Raw genomic sequence first — 20,037 nt, 5'->3', positions numbered from 1 at the left:
GGGTAACAAGAAAACATTCTATAAATACATTAGAAGCAAGAGGAAGATCAAGGACAGGGTAGGCCCGTTACTCAATGAGGGGGGAAAAACAATAACTGAATATGTGGAAATGGCAGAGGTGCTTAATGACGTCTTTGTTTTGGTTTTCACCAAGAAGGTTGGTGGTGATTGGACGTCTAACATAGTGAATGCCAGTTAAAATGAGGCAGGATCAGAGGCTAAAATAGGGAAAGAACAAGTTAAAAATAATTAGACAAGTTAGATGTCTTTAAGTCACCAGGGCCTGATGAAATGCATCCTAGAATACTTAAGGAGCTGACTGAGGAGATATCTGAGCCATTAGCAATTATCTTTGAAAAGTCATGGAAGGCAGGAGACATTCCAGAAGACTGGAAAAGGGCAAATATAGTGCCCATCTATAAAAGGGGAAATAAGAACAACCTGGGGAATTACAGACCAGTCAGCTTAACTTCTGTACCTGGAAAGATAATGGAGCAAATAATTAAGCAATGAATTTGCAAACATCTAGAAGATAATAAGGTGATAAGTAACAGTTAGCATGGATTTGTCAAGAACAAATCTTGTCAAACAACCTGATAGCTTTCTTTGACAGGGTAACAAGCCTTGTGGATGGGGGGAAATGGTAGACTTTGTATATCTTGACTTTAGTAAAGCTTTTGATTTACAGTCAAGCTGTCTCACATGACTTTCTCATAAACAAACTAGGGAAATGCAATCTAGATGGAGCTAATATAAGGGGGGTACATAACTGGTTGGAAAACTGTTCCCAGAGAGTAGTTTTCAGTGGTTCACAGTCATGCTGGAAGGGCATAACAAGTGGGATCCTGAAGGGATCAGTTCTGGGTCTGGTTCTGTTCAATATCGTCATCAGTGATTTAGATAATGGCATAGAGAGTACACTTATAAAGTTTGCGGATGATACCAAACTGTGAGGGGTTGCAAGTGCTTTGGAGGATAGGATTATAATTCAAAATGATCTGGAGAAATGGTCTGAAGTAAATAGGATGAAATTCAATAAGGACAAATACAAAGTATTTCACTTAGGAAGAAACAATCAGTTGCACACATACAAAATGGGAAATGACTGCCTAGGAAGGAGTACTGTGGAAAGGGATTTGGGGGTCATAGTGGACCATAAGCTAAATATGAGTCAACAGTGTAACACTGCTGCAAAAAAAGCAAACATCATTCTGGAATGTATTAGCTGGAGTGTTGTAAGCAAGACATGAGAAGTAATTCTTCCGCTCTACTCTGCGCTGATTAGGCCTCAACTGGAGTATTGTGTCCAGTTCTGGGCGCCACATTTTCAGGAAAGATGTGGACAAATTGCAGAAAGTCCAGAGAAAAGCAACAAAAATGATTAAAGGTCTAGAAAACATGACCTATGAAGGAAGATTGAAAAAATTGGGTTTGTTTGGTCTGGAAAAGAGACGACAGAGGGTACATAACAGTTTTCAAGTACATAAAAGGTTGTTACAAGGAGGAGGGAGAAAAATTGTTGTTCTTGACCTCTGAGGATAGGACAAGAAGCAATGGGCTTAAATTGCAGCAAGGGCGGTTTAGGTTGGACATTAGGAAAAACTTCCTAACTGTCAGGGTGGTTAAGCACTGGAATAAATTACCTAGGGAGGTTGTGGAATCTCCATCATTGGAAAAAGCAACAGACCTATCTTAACTTGCATCTGAAGAAGTGAGGTTCTTACCCACGAAAGCTTATGCTCCCAATACTTCTGTCAGTCTTAAAGGTGCCACAGGACCCTCTGTTGCTTTTACAGATTCAGACTAACACGGCTACCCCTCTGATACTTTCCATCATTGGAGATTTTTAAGAGCAGGTTAGCCAACCAACTGTCAGGGATGTTTTAGATAATATTTAGACCTGCCATGAGTGCAGGGAACTGTACTAGATGATCTCTCGAGGTCCCTTCCAGTCCTATGATTCTATGATAAGGGCTCTATACCAAGCCTTCTTCCAAACCCCGGCGATAGAGAATATGGAAAGTATACAGGACTGCAACTGTTCTCTGCTTATCACTCACATAGAGGCTCTTGGGAAGGTGAGCCATAAGGCTGCTTTAACTTACACCTGGGCCTGGGTCGGCTCATGCCACAGCCCAAGAGTTTGGGAAGCGCACAAGTAGCTTAAAACCACTTTTGCCTTATCTCTCCCTCCTTGCCCTAAATGCAGGAATGGAATAAATGAGAATCAGGCCTCAGCTGTGCAACCTTGTACATGTGTTTTGCCTCTTCAGGGCTTGTCTGCCTGGCAACCTGGTTTTGTATGATACCACCAAATGCAGTCAAACACTCAGAAGGGTATGGACTCTTGGCGTGCTCATTTGTATGCCAATAATTGGAATGTTCTTCCACTTCACATATCATTGCTGATTTCCAAACTGTGCCAACAATACCAGTGGTTAAAGGAACATAGAATGTGCACCTAGTTCATTTCTCAAGTGTTTGTAAGCATTCAAATAGTTGCCTTTGTAATGGATGCCATAGTTTCCAGTCTAGTAAAGCTAAAGCCTGATACCCTAACAATTTCTCAGGCTTCACTTTCTGTTTTGTTTGATATAATCAATTATATGCTGTCTTGATATGCTATTTTGTGGTGGTGCCTATTTGTTTGAAAATTATATTAAAAGTAACCTGCATGTTCAGGACCCAGTTAGACTGAGTGACACAAATGAAGAGCAAATTTTTAAGCAAAGCTTAGTCATCACACCGTAGCTGATTAGTACTGGCTTTTAATATAAGGTGACTTGAGACTAAATGTGCTAAAAACATGTAATTTCATATTGTACACAGCAATATCTCATGAATGTCAGCTATCTGATTCATTATTCAATCCCCATAATTAATTAATTCTCTAGAAGCTATCCCTTTGGGTGGGATCCATACAACCTGAGCAATGAATCACACTGACTTGAGATAATGCAGAATTTAGGCTCTGTACAGCAGGATTAACATACAAAGTCAGCAGTTTGTTCAGATGAAATGCAAGCTGCAGGAAATTGCCAATTATCTGCAAAAAGGTTAGCAAGCAAACTGTAGTAACAGAAATGCCATCACAGACTTGCACACTATCTGATAATGCTGCTAAGTACATGCCTGGAGAACAATATTCTTGGGACACTTTACAGACACTTGTTGGTTGTGTATGTAGATTCTCCAGTCATAGCTCCCTGGCAAAGTCATGTCACATCTAGTTTTCTACATAACTATTTAAACTTTAAATATCTTTGAGGGTAAGATAAGGTCTCCTTCAAAGTAAAGTATCTTTTAATACTGTCATCATGAGCCTGAATAAAACCACTGCCTGCAAACAAGTGTTGTTTCATTTGGGTTCTGTCATCTTTGGCATGATAGTCTGTTCTAAATAACTTTCCAAACACAGCAGCTAGGAAAACTAATTGAACTTTAGCCTTACCCATGGTATTAGAACTATTTTGATCTAAAATAACACAAAAATTGCATTTTAAAGGACTCCTGCATCAACCGAAATGCAGAGGCTACTTATCTATCACAGTAAATGCCTCTGGGTTTGGTGGTAAGTAATCGATCTTCTGGGATCGATTTATCGCGTCTTGTCTAGACGCGATAAATCGATCCCGGAAGTGCTCGCCGTCGACGCCGGTACTCCAGCTCGGCGAGAGGAGTACGCGACATCGACGGGGGAGCCTGCCTGCCGCGTCTGGACCCGCGGTAAGTTCGAACTAAGGTACTTCAAATTCAGCTACGTTATTAACGTAGCTGAATTTGTGTACCTTACTTCAAAGTGGGGGGTTAGTGTGGACCAGGCCTCCGAGTAGACAGCATGGAACAAAATTCTTGGTAGTATATTAGCTCTGGAAAGCAGTAACTCTGGGGGTTCCTTGCACGCTCCCTCAGAGCACTGAAAATTCAGAGCCAGGAATTTATAAGGGGCAGTGGCCACAACTCTATTTCAGTCCAATTACTCTTAATCAGAATCCACTCTAGAAATACCAGACAATTGGGCAGTGCAGACTTATGCTGTCAATTGACTTGAACTACAGTTACTAAATAATAGCCTTTCTTTCTCCTTTGGGTATTGACAGCATAGAGTCCCACTCTTAGGAGATTAACTTGCAGTAATAAACCCAATCAGAGCTGGGACTACAGAGAATTAGTTAAAGAACAATTGTAGGGCGGTTCTTTGGAACTGAGCATGAGAATTGGAAGCTAAATCAATAAAATGAATTGAACTTCAAGTAGCAGCCTTCTGTACCTCAATGATAGAAACATTTCTAAGCCCTTGTCTACACTAAAGGGAAAAGTTGATCTAAGCTATGCAATTTGAGTTATGTGAATAGCATAACTCAAATCGACATAGCTTAGATCTACTTACCGTGGGGTCCACACTACGCGATGTCAACAGGAGACATTCTCCCATCGACTCCCCTTACTCTTCTCGATCAGGTGGAATACAGGAGTCGACGGGAGAACCACTGGCGGTTGATTCAGCAGGTCTTCACTAGACCCACTAAATCGACTGCTGATGCATCGATCGCCGCAGCGTTGATCCTCTGGTAAGTGTAGACAAGCCCTCAGATATGTGGAAGCAGCTGCTTTGGGCCTGATTGAATATAGAAATATATATATACACACACACACATATAAAATGTTGGGGTCTAAATCAGCTGTTAATGCTCAAGAAAGAAATCTTGCAGTCATTGTGGATAGTTCTCAGAAAATATCCACTCAATGTGCAGCAGCAGGCAAAAAACCTAACAATGTTGGGAGTCATTAGGAAAAGGATAGCTAAAAAGATTGAAATTATCATATTGCCTCTATATAAATCCATGGTACGCCCACATCTTGAATACTGTGTGAAGATGTGGTCATCCGATCTCAAAAAACATATATTGGAATTGGAAAAGGTACTAAAAAGGGCAACAAAAATGATTAGGGGTATGGAATGGCTTCCATATGAGGAGCGATTAATAAGACTAGGACTTTTCAACTTGGAAAAGAGAGGACTAATAGGGGGATATGATAGAGGTCTATAAAATCATGACTGGTGTGGAGAAAGTAAATAACGAAGTGTTATTTACTCCTCCTCATAACACAAGAACTAGGGGTCACCAAATGAAATTAATAGGAAGCAGGTTTAAAACAAACGTAAGAAAGTATTTCTTCACAATGCACAGTCAACCTGTGAAACTCTTTGCCAGAGGCTGTTGTGAAGGCCAAGACTATAACAGGGTTCAAAAAAGAACTAGATAAATTAATGGAGGACAGGTTCATCAATGGCTATTAGCCAGGATGGGCAGGGATGGTATCTCTGGTCTCTGTTTGCCAGAAGCTGGGAATAGGCGACAGGGAATGGATCACTTGATGATGACCTGTTCTGTTCATTCCCTCTGAAGCACCTGGCATTGGCCACTGTTGGAAGACAGGATATTGGGCTACATGGACCTTTGGTCTGAATCAGTATGGCCATACTTATGTTCTTATATCTTAAGACTCTGAGCCACTGACACATGACAAGCTGGTACACAAATTAAATATAAGAAGAACTAACATACCAAACAAAACCCAAAAGGAAAAGATTAAAGTTAATCAGCAATAAAATAATAGCAACTAGCCAGGAGGTCAGGATACAATAAAAAGAAGAAATAAGACACCCATGTGTATATGTGGGTGCACACATGCACATGTCATGTCTTGTATTGCTTTCCTTTATTTGTAAACTCTTTTAGTTTAGACTTTAAGCTCTCTGGGGCAGGGACCTGCCTTCTGCATGTATGAAGCACCTACCAGAGCAGTGGGCAGTATACAATAGTGAATAAAAATAAATACAATTTAGACAATCTTTAAGATATTTCTGCTTGATCTATCCCCATGCTATTAGTGACTGAGGTGAATTATGAAAAGATATAGTTCCCTAACATGTCTTTAACTAAGGCCTTGTCTACACTGCAGAGGAAATTCTATCTAAGCTATGCAATTTGACTTACATGAATAGCGTAACTCAAATCAATGTAGCTTAGCTCTACTTACCATGGGGTCTACACTACACAATATCGACGGGAGATGCTCTCCTGTCGACTCCGCCTACTCTTCTTGATCCGGTGGAGTACAAGAGTCGACGGGAGAGCGATTTGCAGTCAATTTAGCGAGTCTTCACTAGACCTGCTAAATCGACCGCCAATGCATCGATCGCCACTCGTCGATCCCCCGGTAAGTATAGATACAAGCCCTAAGATACACAGTCTTGCCTCTCCATATAGAGAATGAGATTTAAGGGAAGGATATTGTGAGGTTAGTGTATTGGTTAGGTGGAAATGAGAAACCACTGTAGTTGGCTATCTAGGATGATTCTAATGATATGGAATTGTTTCTGATTAACTAGAAAGTGAGTGTTGTGGAGGTAAAGCTTCTGTTCCAGATACATGATTTTGGGTCTGAATATTTGATGCTCAGACTCTATTCACAACAAAGAGCCTGTACCAATATGCTAAGGATACTTTACAACTTTAAATTCAAATTGAATAGATTTATATGATGTATATTAATTAGGGCTGTCAAGTGATTAAATAAAATGAATTGCGATTAATTGTGTCATTAATTGCACTGTTAAATAATAATAGAATACTATTTATTTACTTTTTTGGATATTTTCTACATTTTTAAATATATTGATTTCAATTACAACACAGGATACAAAGTGTACAGAGCTCACTTTATATTTTTATTACAAATATTTGCACGGTAAAAAACAAAAGAAATCATATATTTCAATTCACCTAATATAAGTACTGTAGTGCAATCTCTTTATAATGAAAGTTGAACTTACACATGTTCAACTATGTACAAAAAATAACCATTCAAAAATAAAACAATGTAAAACTTTAGAACCTGTAAGTCCACTCGGTCTTACTTCAGCCAATCGCTCAGACAAACAAGTTTGGTTAGAATTTGCAGGAGATAATGCTCCCTGTTTCTTGTTTACGTCACCTGAAAGTGAGAACAGGCGTTCGCATAGCAATGTTGTAGCCAGCGTTGCAAGATATTTATGTGCCAGATGCGCTCAAGATTCATATGTCCCTTCATGCTTCAACCACCATTCCAGAAGACATGCGTCCATCCTGATGACGGGTTCTGCTCGATAACAATCTAAAGCAGAGCAGACTGACGCATGTTCATTTTCATCATTTGAGTCAGATGCCACCAGCAGAAGGTTGATTTTCTTTTTTGGTGGTTCGTGTTCTGTAGTTTCTGCACCGGAGTGTTGCTCTTAAAACATCTGAAAGCATTCTCCACACCTCGTCCCTCTGAGACTTTGGAAGGCACTTCAGATTCTTAAATCTTGTGTAGAGTGCTGTATCTATGCTTAGAAATCTCACATTGGTACCTTCTTTGCACTTTGTCAAATTTGCTGTGAAAGTGTTCTTAAAATGAACATGTGCTGGGTCATCATCTGAGACTGCTATAACATGAAATATATGGCAGAGTGCAGGTCAAACAGAACAGAGACATACAATTCTCCCTCAAGGAGTTCAGTCACAAATTTAATTAACATTATTTTTTTAATGAGCATCATCGGCATGGAAGCATGTCCTCTGGAATGGTGGCCAAAGCATGAAGGGGCATATGAATAGTTAGCATATCTGGCACGTAAATACCTTGCAACGGCGGCTACAAAAGTGCCATGCGTATGCCTGTTCTCACTTTCAGGTGACATTGTAAATAAGACGCAGGCAACAGTATCTCCCGTAAATGTAAACAAAGTTGTTTGTCTTAGTGATTGGCTGAACAAGAAGTAGGACTGAGTGGGTTCTGGAGTTTTACATTGTTTTGTTTTTGAGTGCAGTTATGTAACAAAAAATTACATTTGTAAGTTACACTTTCACAATAAAGAAATTGCACTACAGTGCTTGTAGGAGGTGAATTGAAAAATACTATTTCTTTTGTTGATCATTTTTACAGTGCAAATATTTGTAATAAAAATAATAATATAAAGTGAGCACTCTGCACTTTGTATTCTATGTTATAATAGAAATCAATATATTTGAAAATGTAGAAAAACATCCAAAATATTCAATAAATTTATATTGTTTAAGTGTGATTAATAGCAATTACTTTTTTTAATCACAGTTAATTTTTTGAGTTAATCTCATGACTTAATTGCAATTAATCGAGAGCCCTAATTTGAACAGCAAGATTGAAATCTTGCCCATATTGAAGTCAATGGCAGAACTCCTATTAAATGGAATCAGGATTTCACCCCAAATCTTTCATTCCTGCAAATAACAAGATATTAGCAATGATGTAATATTCTAAACATCTCTATGGTATTTTAAACTAACTTTAATGCAGCTGCTCTTCCAAGTGCTGCTCTGAACAGGGAAATCTGCTCCAGTTTGTCTAGAAGAAGTTGTTCCTTGGCTTGTTTTTCATGTATTATCTGGTCTCTCTTCTCTTCTTCTGCCTTCTTCTGCGCTTCTTTCAGTAAAGCTAGGCGTTCACGCAGTTCCATTATTGACATTTCACCACTGAAGCCATAGCCAGCAGTCTACAGAAATTCAAAATCAGTGAGTGGAAAGAGAATATTTTGATCATGTTTCAGCTCAGATTGACATCGCTGGGAGTTTTGATTTCAATTAAGTAGGATTTGGCCTTAACTTATTTACAAGCTACTTTCTATGGCATAGAAATCATTTTCAGAGATGTATCATAGTACATGAGGCTAAGATGTGGCAATACAACTTCTCACAGAAGAAATCTCATCTAGGAAACAAACTGAACTAACCACAAATATAAAAGGCCAGTTTTATCTGGCCAGAAATGATTCTAGATAACACAACATCCAGTTTTAATAGGAAGTTTAAAAGCTAACAGCATCATTTTAAATTTGGAAAACTGTGAAGTCTGTAAAACCAGAAGGGAATATACATTCAAATTTAAATACTGAGAGCATTTGTACGCTAGTATCTGTTTTTCCACTTGTGTGGAAGAGTAATCTAACTGCAGATTATGGGCCAGATCCTGTGACATATTGAGCACCCGCATTTAACTGCTGAGGTTACTAGGAGTTAACTGTTCTGCACCTGGCAAGATCAGACCCTTAATGTCCAAGGCCAACATTTTTAAATCTGAGTGCCTAAAGTTAGGCACTGAATTCTGGATTTAGGAGCCTAAAGAGAAGCAGCCAGAGTTTCAGGGGTGCTGAGAAACCACAACCCTAATTGAAGTAAATGGGAGCTGCAGGTGGTCAGGACCTTTAGAAACTTCTAAACAAAAGTTTAGGGGTTTGATGTTTTTAGCCCACTACCAAGCCATCTATGAGCAGTAAAACTATCTGCTGTGCAGGAATAGGACCCTTCACATATTTACAGGATCACCCCAGCTATTGTACCTCAAAGACTTCTGAAACACAAACATCAAAATTATGTGATCATCACACTGAGCTTCTAAGCAATCTCTCTTCCAAAAGGACATTGCTGGGTCTCGACACCATGTGCACCAGTACCTCCACCCTGTACCAATGCAATGCATGTGGGTGGGTGTGTATATAGACACAAACACTGGGCTTCTGAGTCCTTTCCTTTCCAAAACTGCACCAGTTTCACACCAAAAAACTACTATTTTTGTCTATCCTGATGCATTTTAATTTTCACATTTCAAGATGCATATCCTTGAATTATACCCTCATCTACTGTTTGACCCAGTCACTACATTGTTGCAGAGCTATAACACATGAAGTGAAAGGGAAATGCTTTAGTACAGGATGGAGATTCTGGTGGTGGTGTGTGAACTTAGTAGGGAGACTGAGCAATGTCCTTTTTTGGAAGAGGATTTGCTTAGAAGCCTAATGTGGTGATTGAGTTTTAGAAACCTTTGAGGGGTGGTCCTGGAAATACATGAAGGGACGCCTTTTCCTGCACAGTAGATAACACTGCTGTTCATGTAACTGGAGTGCCACCAAGTGGATAGCTGAGTACATTAAAGATTATGAAAGTAAGTGAAAAGCAACAGAGAGTCCTGTGGCACCTTTAAGACTAACAGATGTATTGGAGCATAAGCTTTCGTGAGTGAATACCCACTTCGTCAGACGCACCCATGAAAGCTTATGCTCCAATACATTTGTTAGTCTTAAAGGTGCCACAGGACTCTCTGTTGCTTTTTACAGATCCAGACTAACACGCTACCCCGCTGATACTTGAAAGTAAGTGAGAATTTCATCGACTCAAATTCTATTTCATCTAGTTTGAAAGTGTATTTTTACAAAAGAGAAATGCAGGACAAGCAAGTAAAATGTACTAACTCAAATCGGAGTCACATCTTAAGCACTACTAGGAAATTATAATGTAAACCTGAGAGTTCTCATTCCTTTATCTGGTTGTAATTTGAATGGCCAGCTCACTTTTAGCAAACTTACACTTAGCAAGGGCTTCCCTTTGGCTTGATTTGGAATGAGTATTTCAAGTATGACTTCAAATGTGTTGTGTTCACCTGCTATTTGAATCTCCTCTCAGGAATGAGTTAGATAGGAAACCATATTTAAAACTAAATACTGCCCTTGGATACAAATGGGATCAATGGGAGCTGTATGTGAGGAGCTGACTGAAAAATTTTGCCCACTGTCAATGGCAATGAAATGAACTGGGCCTATAAATGAGAAAGTACTGAAATTCCCATCCCTTTCATTTTAATGAACCAGACAATGAGCACTGCTCCACAGCAGAATGTGTGATTGAGAAAGCTCTGTAATTCCAAGCCCTGACTACAGAACTGCTCAGACTAGTTCAATCATAAAAGTGCAAGCTGCAATGTGACCATACAAGAGAGCCTGTTCAGGGTCCACAAAGTGCACTGCGTGTATTCACAGCACTCCCTGTGAGTACTGCCGAACTTGTGGATTGTTGACTCTTTCCCATATCCCCATGACATAGGTATATAATCTCTGAGACATAATGTCTATTTGTAGTTGTTCACATTTTTGGTTTGCTCCATTGTCTGCTTTAAATAGCTTCATCCCATCTGAAGGTCTGTATATGCATTGTGAAGAGCAGGGTCTATGCTCTAGGTGGATACCGTCTTTGGCTGATAGTGTTCCAAGGGAGAAGGAAGTTGACTTTATTCTGTTTTTCTTTGGTTATTCATTTTTTTCTCAGATAAATTGGGTTTCTCTATTGTTTTTTCTGTTCTTATTTTGTTAGGTTTATACTTGCTTTGTAGCTGATCCCAGTTTCATTCTCTTGTGTTTCCCTTTAAGGTCCCAAGAGACACTACCCACCCAGTTCTCCCTTCTTCTCCCCACTACTAATGCAGTGTCCCCGACAGGGAATTAATAGCTTCTTTGGGAAGCAGGAGGTAGGGAAATGGAATGGGGAGAAGGGACATAAGTGGATTTTGGAGAAGTATGGCGAGGTAAGATGGTGCATTTGTTTGGGGATCTGAGGAGACGGTGAGGGGTAGCCATGCTACTAATAACTCAGGTCGGTTTTCTCCTTTTAAATCTCAGGAATTTAGGAGATACTGCTAAGGCAGCATATGGACTGCTGCACCAGCCACGCCCCCTCCATGGAAAGAAGAACACCCTCTCCATGGAAAGAAGAATAGCATCTCTCTGTTGGTTTCTGCTAACTAACCATTAGAGATTTTTTTCTTTTTGTTTTTCAGCTGAATTCCCTTGGAAGAAAGGAACAACTAAAAGAGAGCAGTTCTGATTGTTTAAAAGTGCTAGTCAACTTTTATTTTGCTTTATCTTTTTGTTTTGTTATGCTGCTCTGGGTATATGGGGAAGGGGCAAGGGAGGAAGATGAGGTCCTGGGCAGAGTTGAGACCAGTCAAGTTTTGCATCAGGTGCTTTTGGGCCTGTATGCAGCCAGTAGGTGGCTGGCTTGAGAGGTGGCAGAGCCAATTGCTAATGTTGTCACTGAAGGGTGGGTGAGAGCATTGTGGGATTGTGCTGGGAGGACTAATTACATCAATGCAATAGCCATGCTTGTATTTCCTGTCCAGAGACACAGTATAGGAGGCATAGCTTTACTCAGAGTCAGTGTAGTCACTGCAGTAGTATGAACACCTCTACATCATTCCAAGCTCTATGTGTGGACATGAGAGCCCCAAGTATTGACAAAACTGTTATCATGAAGGTAGATAAAATCTAGGGGCTCTACTTGGCAATGTCTTAAGAGACACGTTATAGGATGAAATCCTAGCCCCACTGGACTTAATGGCAAAACTCCCACTGACTTCAATCGGGTTAGAATTTCATCTGTGCTCGTGATGTTTTCTCTTATAAAGTTTTCATTTTATAAACTTTGGGGAAATTCAGGTTCAGATTTAATTTTTCAATCCAAGCTGAATGTCTTGGGCTCATCTGTAATTGCATGTATCCAACATGCAATATTTTTGTATACAGTATAATTCATGTCTGTGTGAAATGTAAACATGCTTCTAAAGCAGTTATTTTTTCCTTATGAACCTACCTGGGTTAAGTCAACAAACTTGTTCCTAAAGAATGGCAGAGATTCTATAGCTCTTATCTGTTGAATCAATTCATATCTTTTCCTAAGCTTCTCCTCCTCTTCTTCCAGAGCTCGACGAAGAAGTTCTCGGCTCTCTTCAGACACTTCCTGAACTGAGAGAAAACAAATAGCCCATGTTAGCTGCACGTCTGATGCTGCAATACATCTGGAGATGAATTCTTGTACATGTGTGAATAATGACGCTAATACTGACCTGAATATACTTCAGGTTGTTACCCTTCCCCAGTAGGAAGGATGATTAGAGAGACTAATAATTACTTTCCATCTCTAATATCTGTGATTCTATGAGTCTTACAGACATAGAACTGAAATAAAAAGCAGTTTATACTTACAGTTGACACAATAAGTATGTAGTAATTTATTTTCTAGTTTAGACTCAAGAGACCAAAAAATAGGAAAATGCGTAGTTTCATTTACTTAAACTACAGACTCTGTATAGCATCAGATATTCATAGATTTCCAAGCTGTATGTACTCTGGAGAGCTATGGATTCTGGCTCACTGCCAGGCTCACCTATCTAGGATAAAGACTGGCTTACTCAGTCTAATCCAGGAACCTCTTGGTGCCAACTGGCAGAGGGCGCATAGAGTTTTACGGGGATCCCCTGGGTCAGATGTATGCACATTAAGTTTACCAAAGGGTGATATGTGAAGTCTCTACCAAGAGCCAAATAATTATTGCAAAATGTATGTACAGAGAATGTTTAAGAAATTATGTACTTAAGGTATGTGAGTTAAGGCAGGTCACCAGAAGGTGATAAATATGCTGCTGTCAGGTAGGAGGGAAGAGATGCTGCTCTCTCTCTCTGGCTGGTCATGTGTGTATTGTCACTTTCATAATGGAGGCCTATCTACAGTCTGAGCCCAATGCTAATGAATAGATTGTGAAAGTGACAAGAAAGAGGCACACAGGAGAGTGTCCTGTTTATAAGTAAAGACAAAGATAACTGGGGGTACAGGGGGACACCCTTGGATCTTTCCACCGAGGAGGCAAGCTGACAGCATGATTGTCTCATGAAGGGAAGACCGCAGCCAAGTCTGGTTGTAATACGCTGGAAGGATTTTGGGTGAGCTTTGATCTATAAGACATGACAGTAACTAGTTAAGTAAATGTAGGTTCTAAAATGTGTTTTTATTTTATATGCAACCATTTGTTTCCAATATTTATACTTGCTATCACTTGAATCTTTATACTTGGTTAAACAAACTTTAACTATAAACTTCCCTTAGTGCTGAGTGTTAAGCAGAGCAGTAATGTGAGGTGTGTGTGGTAAGCTGGGGCATGGTGTTCCTTTGGGAGCAGTGAATCTGTGAATACTGTGAGTGTCCAATGGAACAGAGGCTGGACACTCCAGGGGGACTCTCAGAGGGCTTACAGTTGGAGTGTGCCTATTGCTAACCTGCAGAAGGACAGCAGGGCCTGTGGAGGCTGAGAGGGGAATGCTTGCGTTGCCCTTGGCCAGTGGAGTTGAGGAGCTGACTCACGGCAGGCGAGACAAGGCTTCCTCACATGAATGGCAGGTGGTAGCGAGGTACCTCACAGCCCTGGGGACCCTCGGGAAGCATCACATTCAAAAGCTAAAAACAAGAATCTTCTGCACTCTATACCTCTCAAGGCTAGAGACTGCCTATTCCTCCACTAGGTGTTAGTGCAGTCCTATAATGGAGTAAGTACCATGCATATCTTTGGATGGAGGAAGAGACCAGCTTCATGACCAGCATTAAGTCATCTGGGCTAAAATATAAACTAGAACATCCCCTTGGAGAATTGTGGAGAGCCAGCAACATCCGCTCTCTCCACTCCAATCACTGCTCTGCTTTTTCACCCCCAATGATTTATTTTGGTGTAGAGAAGGAACTCTCTCTTATCTCAGTGGCTGCTTTCTTCCTCTCCTCAGCTTGGAAGAGTCCAATAATGAATTATGTCTCCTTTAAAATTTTCAGTTGGCCCAATAAGTCTTCTCTTTAGGACACTGGAGATTCAGTATGAGTCACATGAATCTGATCACCATATACCGGGTATGGCAATCAGAACAGGCAGTCACATGTACCACTTCTGGCAGGAGTGCAGACTGGTAGCTGCAGAATGCCTGATTCTGCATCTTCCCCTTTAGCACAGGGAATAATTTCTCTGGGCGAGTATCTTAGATGCTTTTTTCAGCTAGAGTGGGCCAAAGATTCACTTATTACATTGGGTCTACTTGTTTATGGGAACATATATTCTGGATTTCCCCCCTCTTTTTGTTCAACAAAAATTTAGATGAGTTGCCCACTAAAATTAAGATAAAATGACTCTTGGAAATTTGCCATCATCTCTAGGGGTTTGGCAACACAAATACCTATTTGCCGTTTGTACTTCTGGAGCTTCATTCGTGCTTGCTTCACATTTTTATGTCCTTCCACTACCTGCTCCACCAACTCTCTCATTTCCTTCTCTTCCTCAAGACGTTTCTCTGCATACTGGCGCATCAATTCTGCTGTCTAAACCCCAAAGAAATAACAGGCCAGTAAAGAAACTGATAAAAACAACTCTGCTCTCTTTGCTGCAAGCCTTAAAAAAGGGTAAGGACAACTGGATTAGCAGGACTGCAGCCTCTACAAAAGTAACAAGTGTGTAAGGAGGGAGACAGGAGGGAAACCCCAGTTCAAGGATTCTGATTCTGCCTCATTCTCCGATAGCAGTTCTGCAGGGTTTGTTGTAACTCTATAGCTGCAGTAACCTCTATGCCCCCTTTACAGGAAAAGAAACATGACAGGATGTTCAGAAGGCCACACAGATAGCTATGGGGAGGGGAAGTTCATTTGCACCATCTCCATAGACTTTATTCCCAACTGTTTTTTGGAGCACATAAGGCAGGGGTGGACAACCTGTGGCTCCAGAGCCACATGCGGCTCTTCAGAAGTTAATATGCAGCTCCTCGTATAGGCACCGACTCCGGGGCTGGAGTTACAGGCGCCAACTTTCCAGTGTGCCGGGGGGTGCTCACTGCTCAACCCCTGGCTCTGCCACAGGCCCTGCCTCCACTCCACCCCTTCCCGTCCCCTCCCCAGAGCCTGCCATGCCCTCGCTCCTCCCCCTTCCCCTCAGAGCCTCCTGCACCCCATGAAACAGCTGATCGGGAGCGGGGGGAGTGGGTGGGGAGCTGATGGGGGGCTGCTGACGTATTACTCTGGCTCTTCGGCAATGTACATTGGTAAATTCTGGCTCCTTCTCAGGCTCAGGTTGGCCACTCCTGACATAAGGAGTTACCTTCTGCACTGGTCATGACTTACTGAGGGCTTGTCTACACAGGGACACTCAGGAAAGTTAAGGTGACTCAACTAAAGATGTGGAGTCAATGCACATTTGTTAAAACGTGTATGGATGCTCTCATTCAGAAATAAACTGGCCTGAATTTGCTGTAATTTAATCCTCTTCCAAAGAGGAGGCCAATTTACTCCTGAATGAAAGCATGCATACCTGCTTTAACTTATACACATTGACTTCACACCATTAGTTGATTCTCCTTAACTTTCTTGAGTGTCCCATGTAGACATGTTTTATTCTCAGGCAACCCTGATATAAGGCTACCTTGAACTATGGTCCCGTAATGAGCCTGCATTACCTTTCTATAATACATAGAAAGCATGTTGACAGCTATCATCTGTATTGGCTTGTGAGAGGAGATGAATTAGCCCAAAGATTGTGCACTTGGAAGTGTATTTCATGAAACAATTGTTCAGCATAAAATATGCATGCACATCTATAAAGTATTCTCTCTGGGCTTCCCCACCATTGAGGTTCTGTATATCCCAAATAGCATAGAGCAGCGGTTCTCAAACTGGGGGTCTGCGAGGGTACTCCAGGGGGTCTGCGAGTCATGTCCGGCTCCAGGAGGTCCGTGAGTCATCTCCGGGACCACTGGCCTCGCTGATCAACTCCTCCCCCTCCTTCCCAGGGTCTCCTGCACACCACAGAACAGCTGTTCAGCGGCATGCAGGAGGTGCTGGGAGGGAGGGGGAGAAGCGGGGATGGGGCACGCTTGGCAGAGGGGACGGAAAGAGGCAGGCGAGAGGAGGGGCAGGCGTGGAGCGGAGGCAGGAAGAGGTGAGGCAGGGTGGGGCCTTGGGGGAAGGGGTGGAGTGGGGGTGAGTCCTGAGGCTTAATGGGGGTTGAGTACCTCCGGGGAAAATTAGAAGCTGGCTAGTGGGTCCGCGAAAAAATTTAAATCAAAATGGGGTCTCGGGTTGCTAAAGTTAGAACCGCTGGCATAGAGCATGTCAGGTGAGCTCAGACATCTGACAGACTTTTTGTTGCCTTGATCCCATTCAAACACCGTAACATAGTTATTCTTCTACTAATGAGTCCACTGAAAACAACTGCCTTTAATCTCTTGATGTCTGCACTTCTTAGTTACAAAGAATGGGAAATCCACAACGACAAGGGATTCAGAGGTAAATATTTCTTCTTTCTGTTTTTACTCACTTTAATAAACACATATTCACTATCAAATCCAATACTAGTAAACTTTTTCTTTCACAACATACTAGAACTTCTGTGGATGTAAACTAAAGCACGAGATTTTTGTACTAGTTGCAGACTCCAGTTAAATACAGAGACCTACTTTGAGTGAACTTCTGTACATTGTTATAATAAGCTGTTTATTGATATAAAGCTCAAATCAAGTCTGAGCAATTCTGTAATGCTTTACCTCTTCTCTCTTTAGTTCAGCTTTCTTCTTGTTTTCCTGAATTACATTGTGACGTGCTAGAACTGCCTCCTCGTGACTCAGTTTCCCTTGTAGCCTCCGACACTCTATCTCAGCCAGTTGTTGTTCCAAATCTTTTTCACGCATCTGTTTTTGCCATTCCAGGAATTCAGATGGGTCATGAGCACCTCGTAGCAAACTTTCAAGTCTGGGAAGGAGAAGAAAACCCTTAACTCTAGGTTCCTGTATTTGAACATTTTGGCTATGAGCAAATTCTGCTTTTCAGCTGAAACATTTCTTAAAAAAACCAACCCATTTACCTGTTTGAGTTACCCTTCAAACATGGTTGACAGGGCCGACCTTACGGGTGAACAACATGGGTGACCACCCAGGGTGTCGTGGTTGGGAGGGGGAATAGGCACGGTTAAGATGGTGCCAGCATCCGGGCCCGGTAAAAGGCAAGTACCCACCAGCCGGGATCCACTCCCCACCTGTGGGTGGCTTCGTTGGCCTGTGTGGTATCCTGGCTTGGCAGAGGAGGCAGGGCAGGTTGGGCCAGCTCCTAGCCCGGGGAGGGATGGAAGTTGCGGGGGGTGTTGTTGCAACTTGTGGCTGGGGAGGGTCTGCCCTGGGGGTGAGCTGTGGGAGCCCTGGCAGGCCCGGGGAAGTGCCCTGCAGGGCAGGCTGGGCTTGCCCCTGGGGCTGTGCCATGCACCGGTTGGCACTGGGCTGGGGGCAAGGACAGCACCAAGGGGAGAGCTGCTTCTGCCCAGTGTCTCCTGTGCTCACTCCAGGCTGCCAGCTCTTGCCAAGGCTCTAGGCGTCAGCTGATCACTGACAAATTCATAGCTGGAAACTAGACCAGCTCACATGTGTGTTAGTATTTTTCAAGATAGGAATTAGACTTACAAGAATGTGTTTAATTTCTATGGAATATTTGTACGTTGCTGCATGAATTAATTTCACTTGTAATGTCCGTATTCCATGCTATAAGATGATATGTAACTTTTGCTTTATAACTGTAAACATGCTTGCTCTGAACCTGTGAACCGAGTCAGAAGAAATGGTCTCCCACCCATCAAGAAGGACTATCAAAACTAAATGGGCCATTGGGGAACCTCATGATACAAACACTTGGTTAATGTCCCTCTCACACCCAGGAAGGTGCTACATGCAAATAAGCTTGTCCCATCAGCTTGAATTCTGGAAGAAGGAAATAAAGATAGCTGACATGAATATTTTTCTTTTTGCTGTTTGGACTCTCACAGGGCTGGAGCTCTGAAACAGAAGCAGAGATCCTCAGGGTCAACCTGGGTTAGCTCTAAAAGACATACGGTACTGACAGATTACTACAACTCTGTCACCTTTCGGAACCATAGAGTATAATTTAGTTTAATTCTCTATTTTGATGTAAATTGTTCTCAACAATAATAGTGATGGAATGCCAAATTTATGTGGAACATAGGTAACCTTAGCCAAGATTCTTAAAGGTATTTAGTTGCCTACTTCCAACTGAAATGATGGGAATTAGATACCTAAATACCTTTGAGGATGTGGGCTCTTGCAACTCAAATGAGTGACATCCCTGATTTTGAAGGGGTCACTCATTTTAGTCACATTTGACAGGTCTGAATTTAATCCTTAGCTTCATTATGTTCACTTCTCAAAGCTTTTGTGGAAGGCTGGATTCTTCTAAAGAGGTTAATAATGTTTTGCACTAAGCCTGCTAACTCAGGTGGATCATTTATAATATTAACCCAAGCTGACAATATTCTAGATTTTGTCTCTGTTGAAATTACTAGTTATAATGTTATTTATTTCTAGTGAAAGAACACAACCTGCACTGTCCATTCACTTTCTCCTCCCTCACCCCCAGTGATTAACAGGCGAACTAAAAACCCAGACTAATGACTACTGTGTCCTGTATTGTCATGGAAGCAGGTGAGTATTATTATATAAATAGTAACAAGTTTGAGTATAAAACTCTGAGTACAATAGCCCACATTCAGCTCTGATGTAACTCCACTGAAGGTAACAGAGTTACACCAAGAATTATTTGACTTATTTGTTTTCCTTAACAAATACACTGAAAGTACTTGAATGGGTATGAACATATCTGTTTGTATGTAGAACTATGTACATGCATAGATGTGCATGTGTGTAATTACTTATCCAGTGTGATGTACTTATTTGTATATAAAACATGATTATTCATGGCACTTTACAAGTGGGTATTAGCTAGAATGCTCAATTAGAAGTAACATTGTACTCTACCTACAATAAAACAAAAGTCTTCATTGTCATTCTAATGTAGTCTTTAATTTCAGTCCAATCTGCTCATTATTAATCACGCAAATTTTAATATGCCTTTAACAGATTCATTATATTAGTTTAACTGCAGGTTACTTAGTCTCCCTTAATGTGTTCTCTATATCAAAGGATGTATAAAAAGGAGCTGGGAAATATTATGTGCAGAAAGTACCTGTTGAGTTCTTGTTCCATTTTTCGCTGGTAGAGGGCACCTTCTCTTAAGATCGCTGCTGCATTTAATTTAATAGGTACATTGTCAATCTATCAGGAAAAGGAATGCATATACTATATTTAGCAATGTGAATCATAAAATGGACTACAGAAATAATTCAAAGGGTTAAATAAATCAATCCACGGCAATTCAATCACTTTAGATCACCTTCAAGATGAAGTATAAATTTTGCTCAAAGTATTAATCTGACATTCACAATGGATTTGCATGCTCTTCATAAACCACTCAAGCTGTTTAAGCAATCAGCCAGGTCCCTGAAGTGGATT

At 41.2% G+C, this 20,037-nt stretch overlaps 1 protein-coding gene across 1 annotated transcript in view; it reads right to left on the bottom strand.

Moving 5' to 3' along the window:
• Nucleotides 1–20,037, bottom strand: part of CFAP99 (cilia and flagella associated protein 99) — a gene marked incomplete at its 5' end in the record, with an annotated part of 88,213 nt that overhangs the window by 18,205 nt on the left and 49,971 nt on the right. Inside the window, 5 exons of the mRNA XM_054029683.1 lie at nucleotides 8,355–8,560; nucleotides 12,483–12,634; nucleotides 14,881–15,022; nucleotides 17,233–17,437; nucleotides 19,712–19,800. Of these exons, the coding sequence (XP_053885658.1) occupies nucleotides 8,355–8,560; nucleotides 12,483–12,634; nucleotides 14,881–15,022; nucleotides 17,233–17,437; nucleotides 19,712–19,800 (794 nt within the window). The remainder of the gene's footprint in view (nucleotides 1–8,354; nucleotides 8,561–12,482; nucleotides 12,635–14,880; nucleotides 15,023–17,232; nucleotides 17,438–19,711; nucleotides 19,801–20,037) is intronic.

Source organism: Malaclemys terrapin, chromosome 5, assembly GCF_027887155.1.
Source record: "Malaclemys terrapin pileata isolate rMalTer1 chromosome 5, rMalTer1.hap1, whole genome shotgun sequence".
Taxonomy (NCBI): Eukaryota; Metazoa; Chordata; order Testudines; family Emydidae; genus Malaclemys; species Malaclemys terrapin.
Note: the sequence above shows the minus strand (reverse complement) of the source record. Positions and strands in the feature narration are given on the sequence as shown.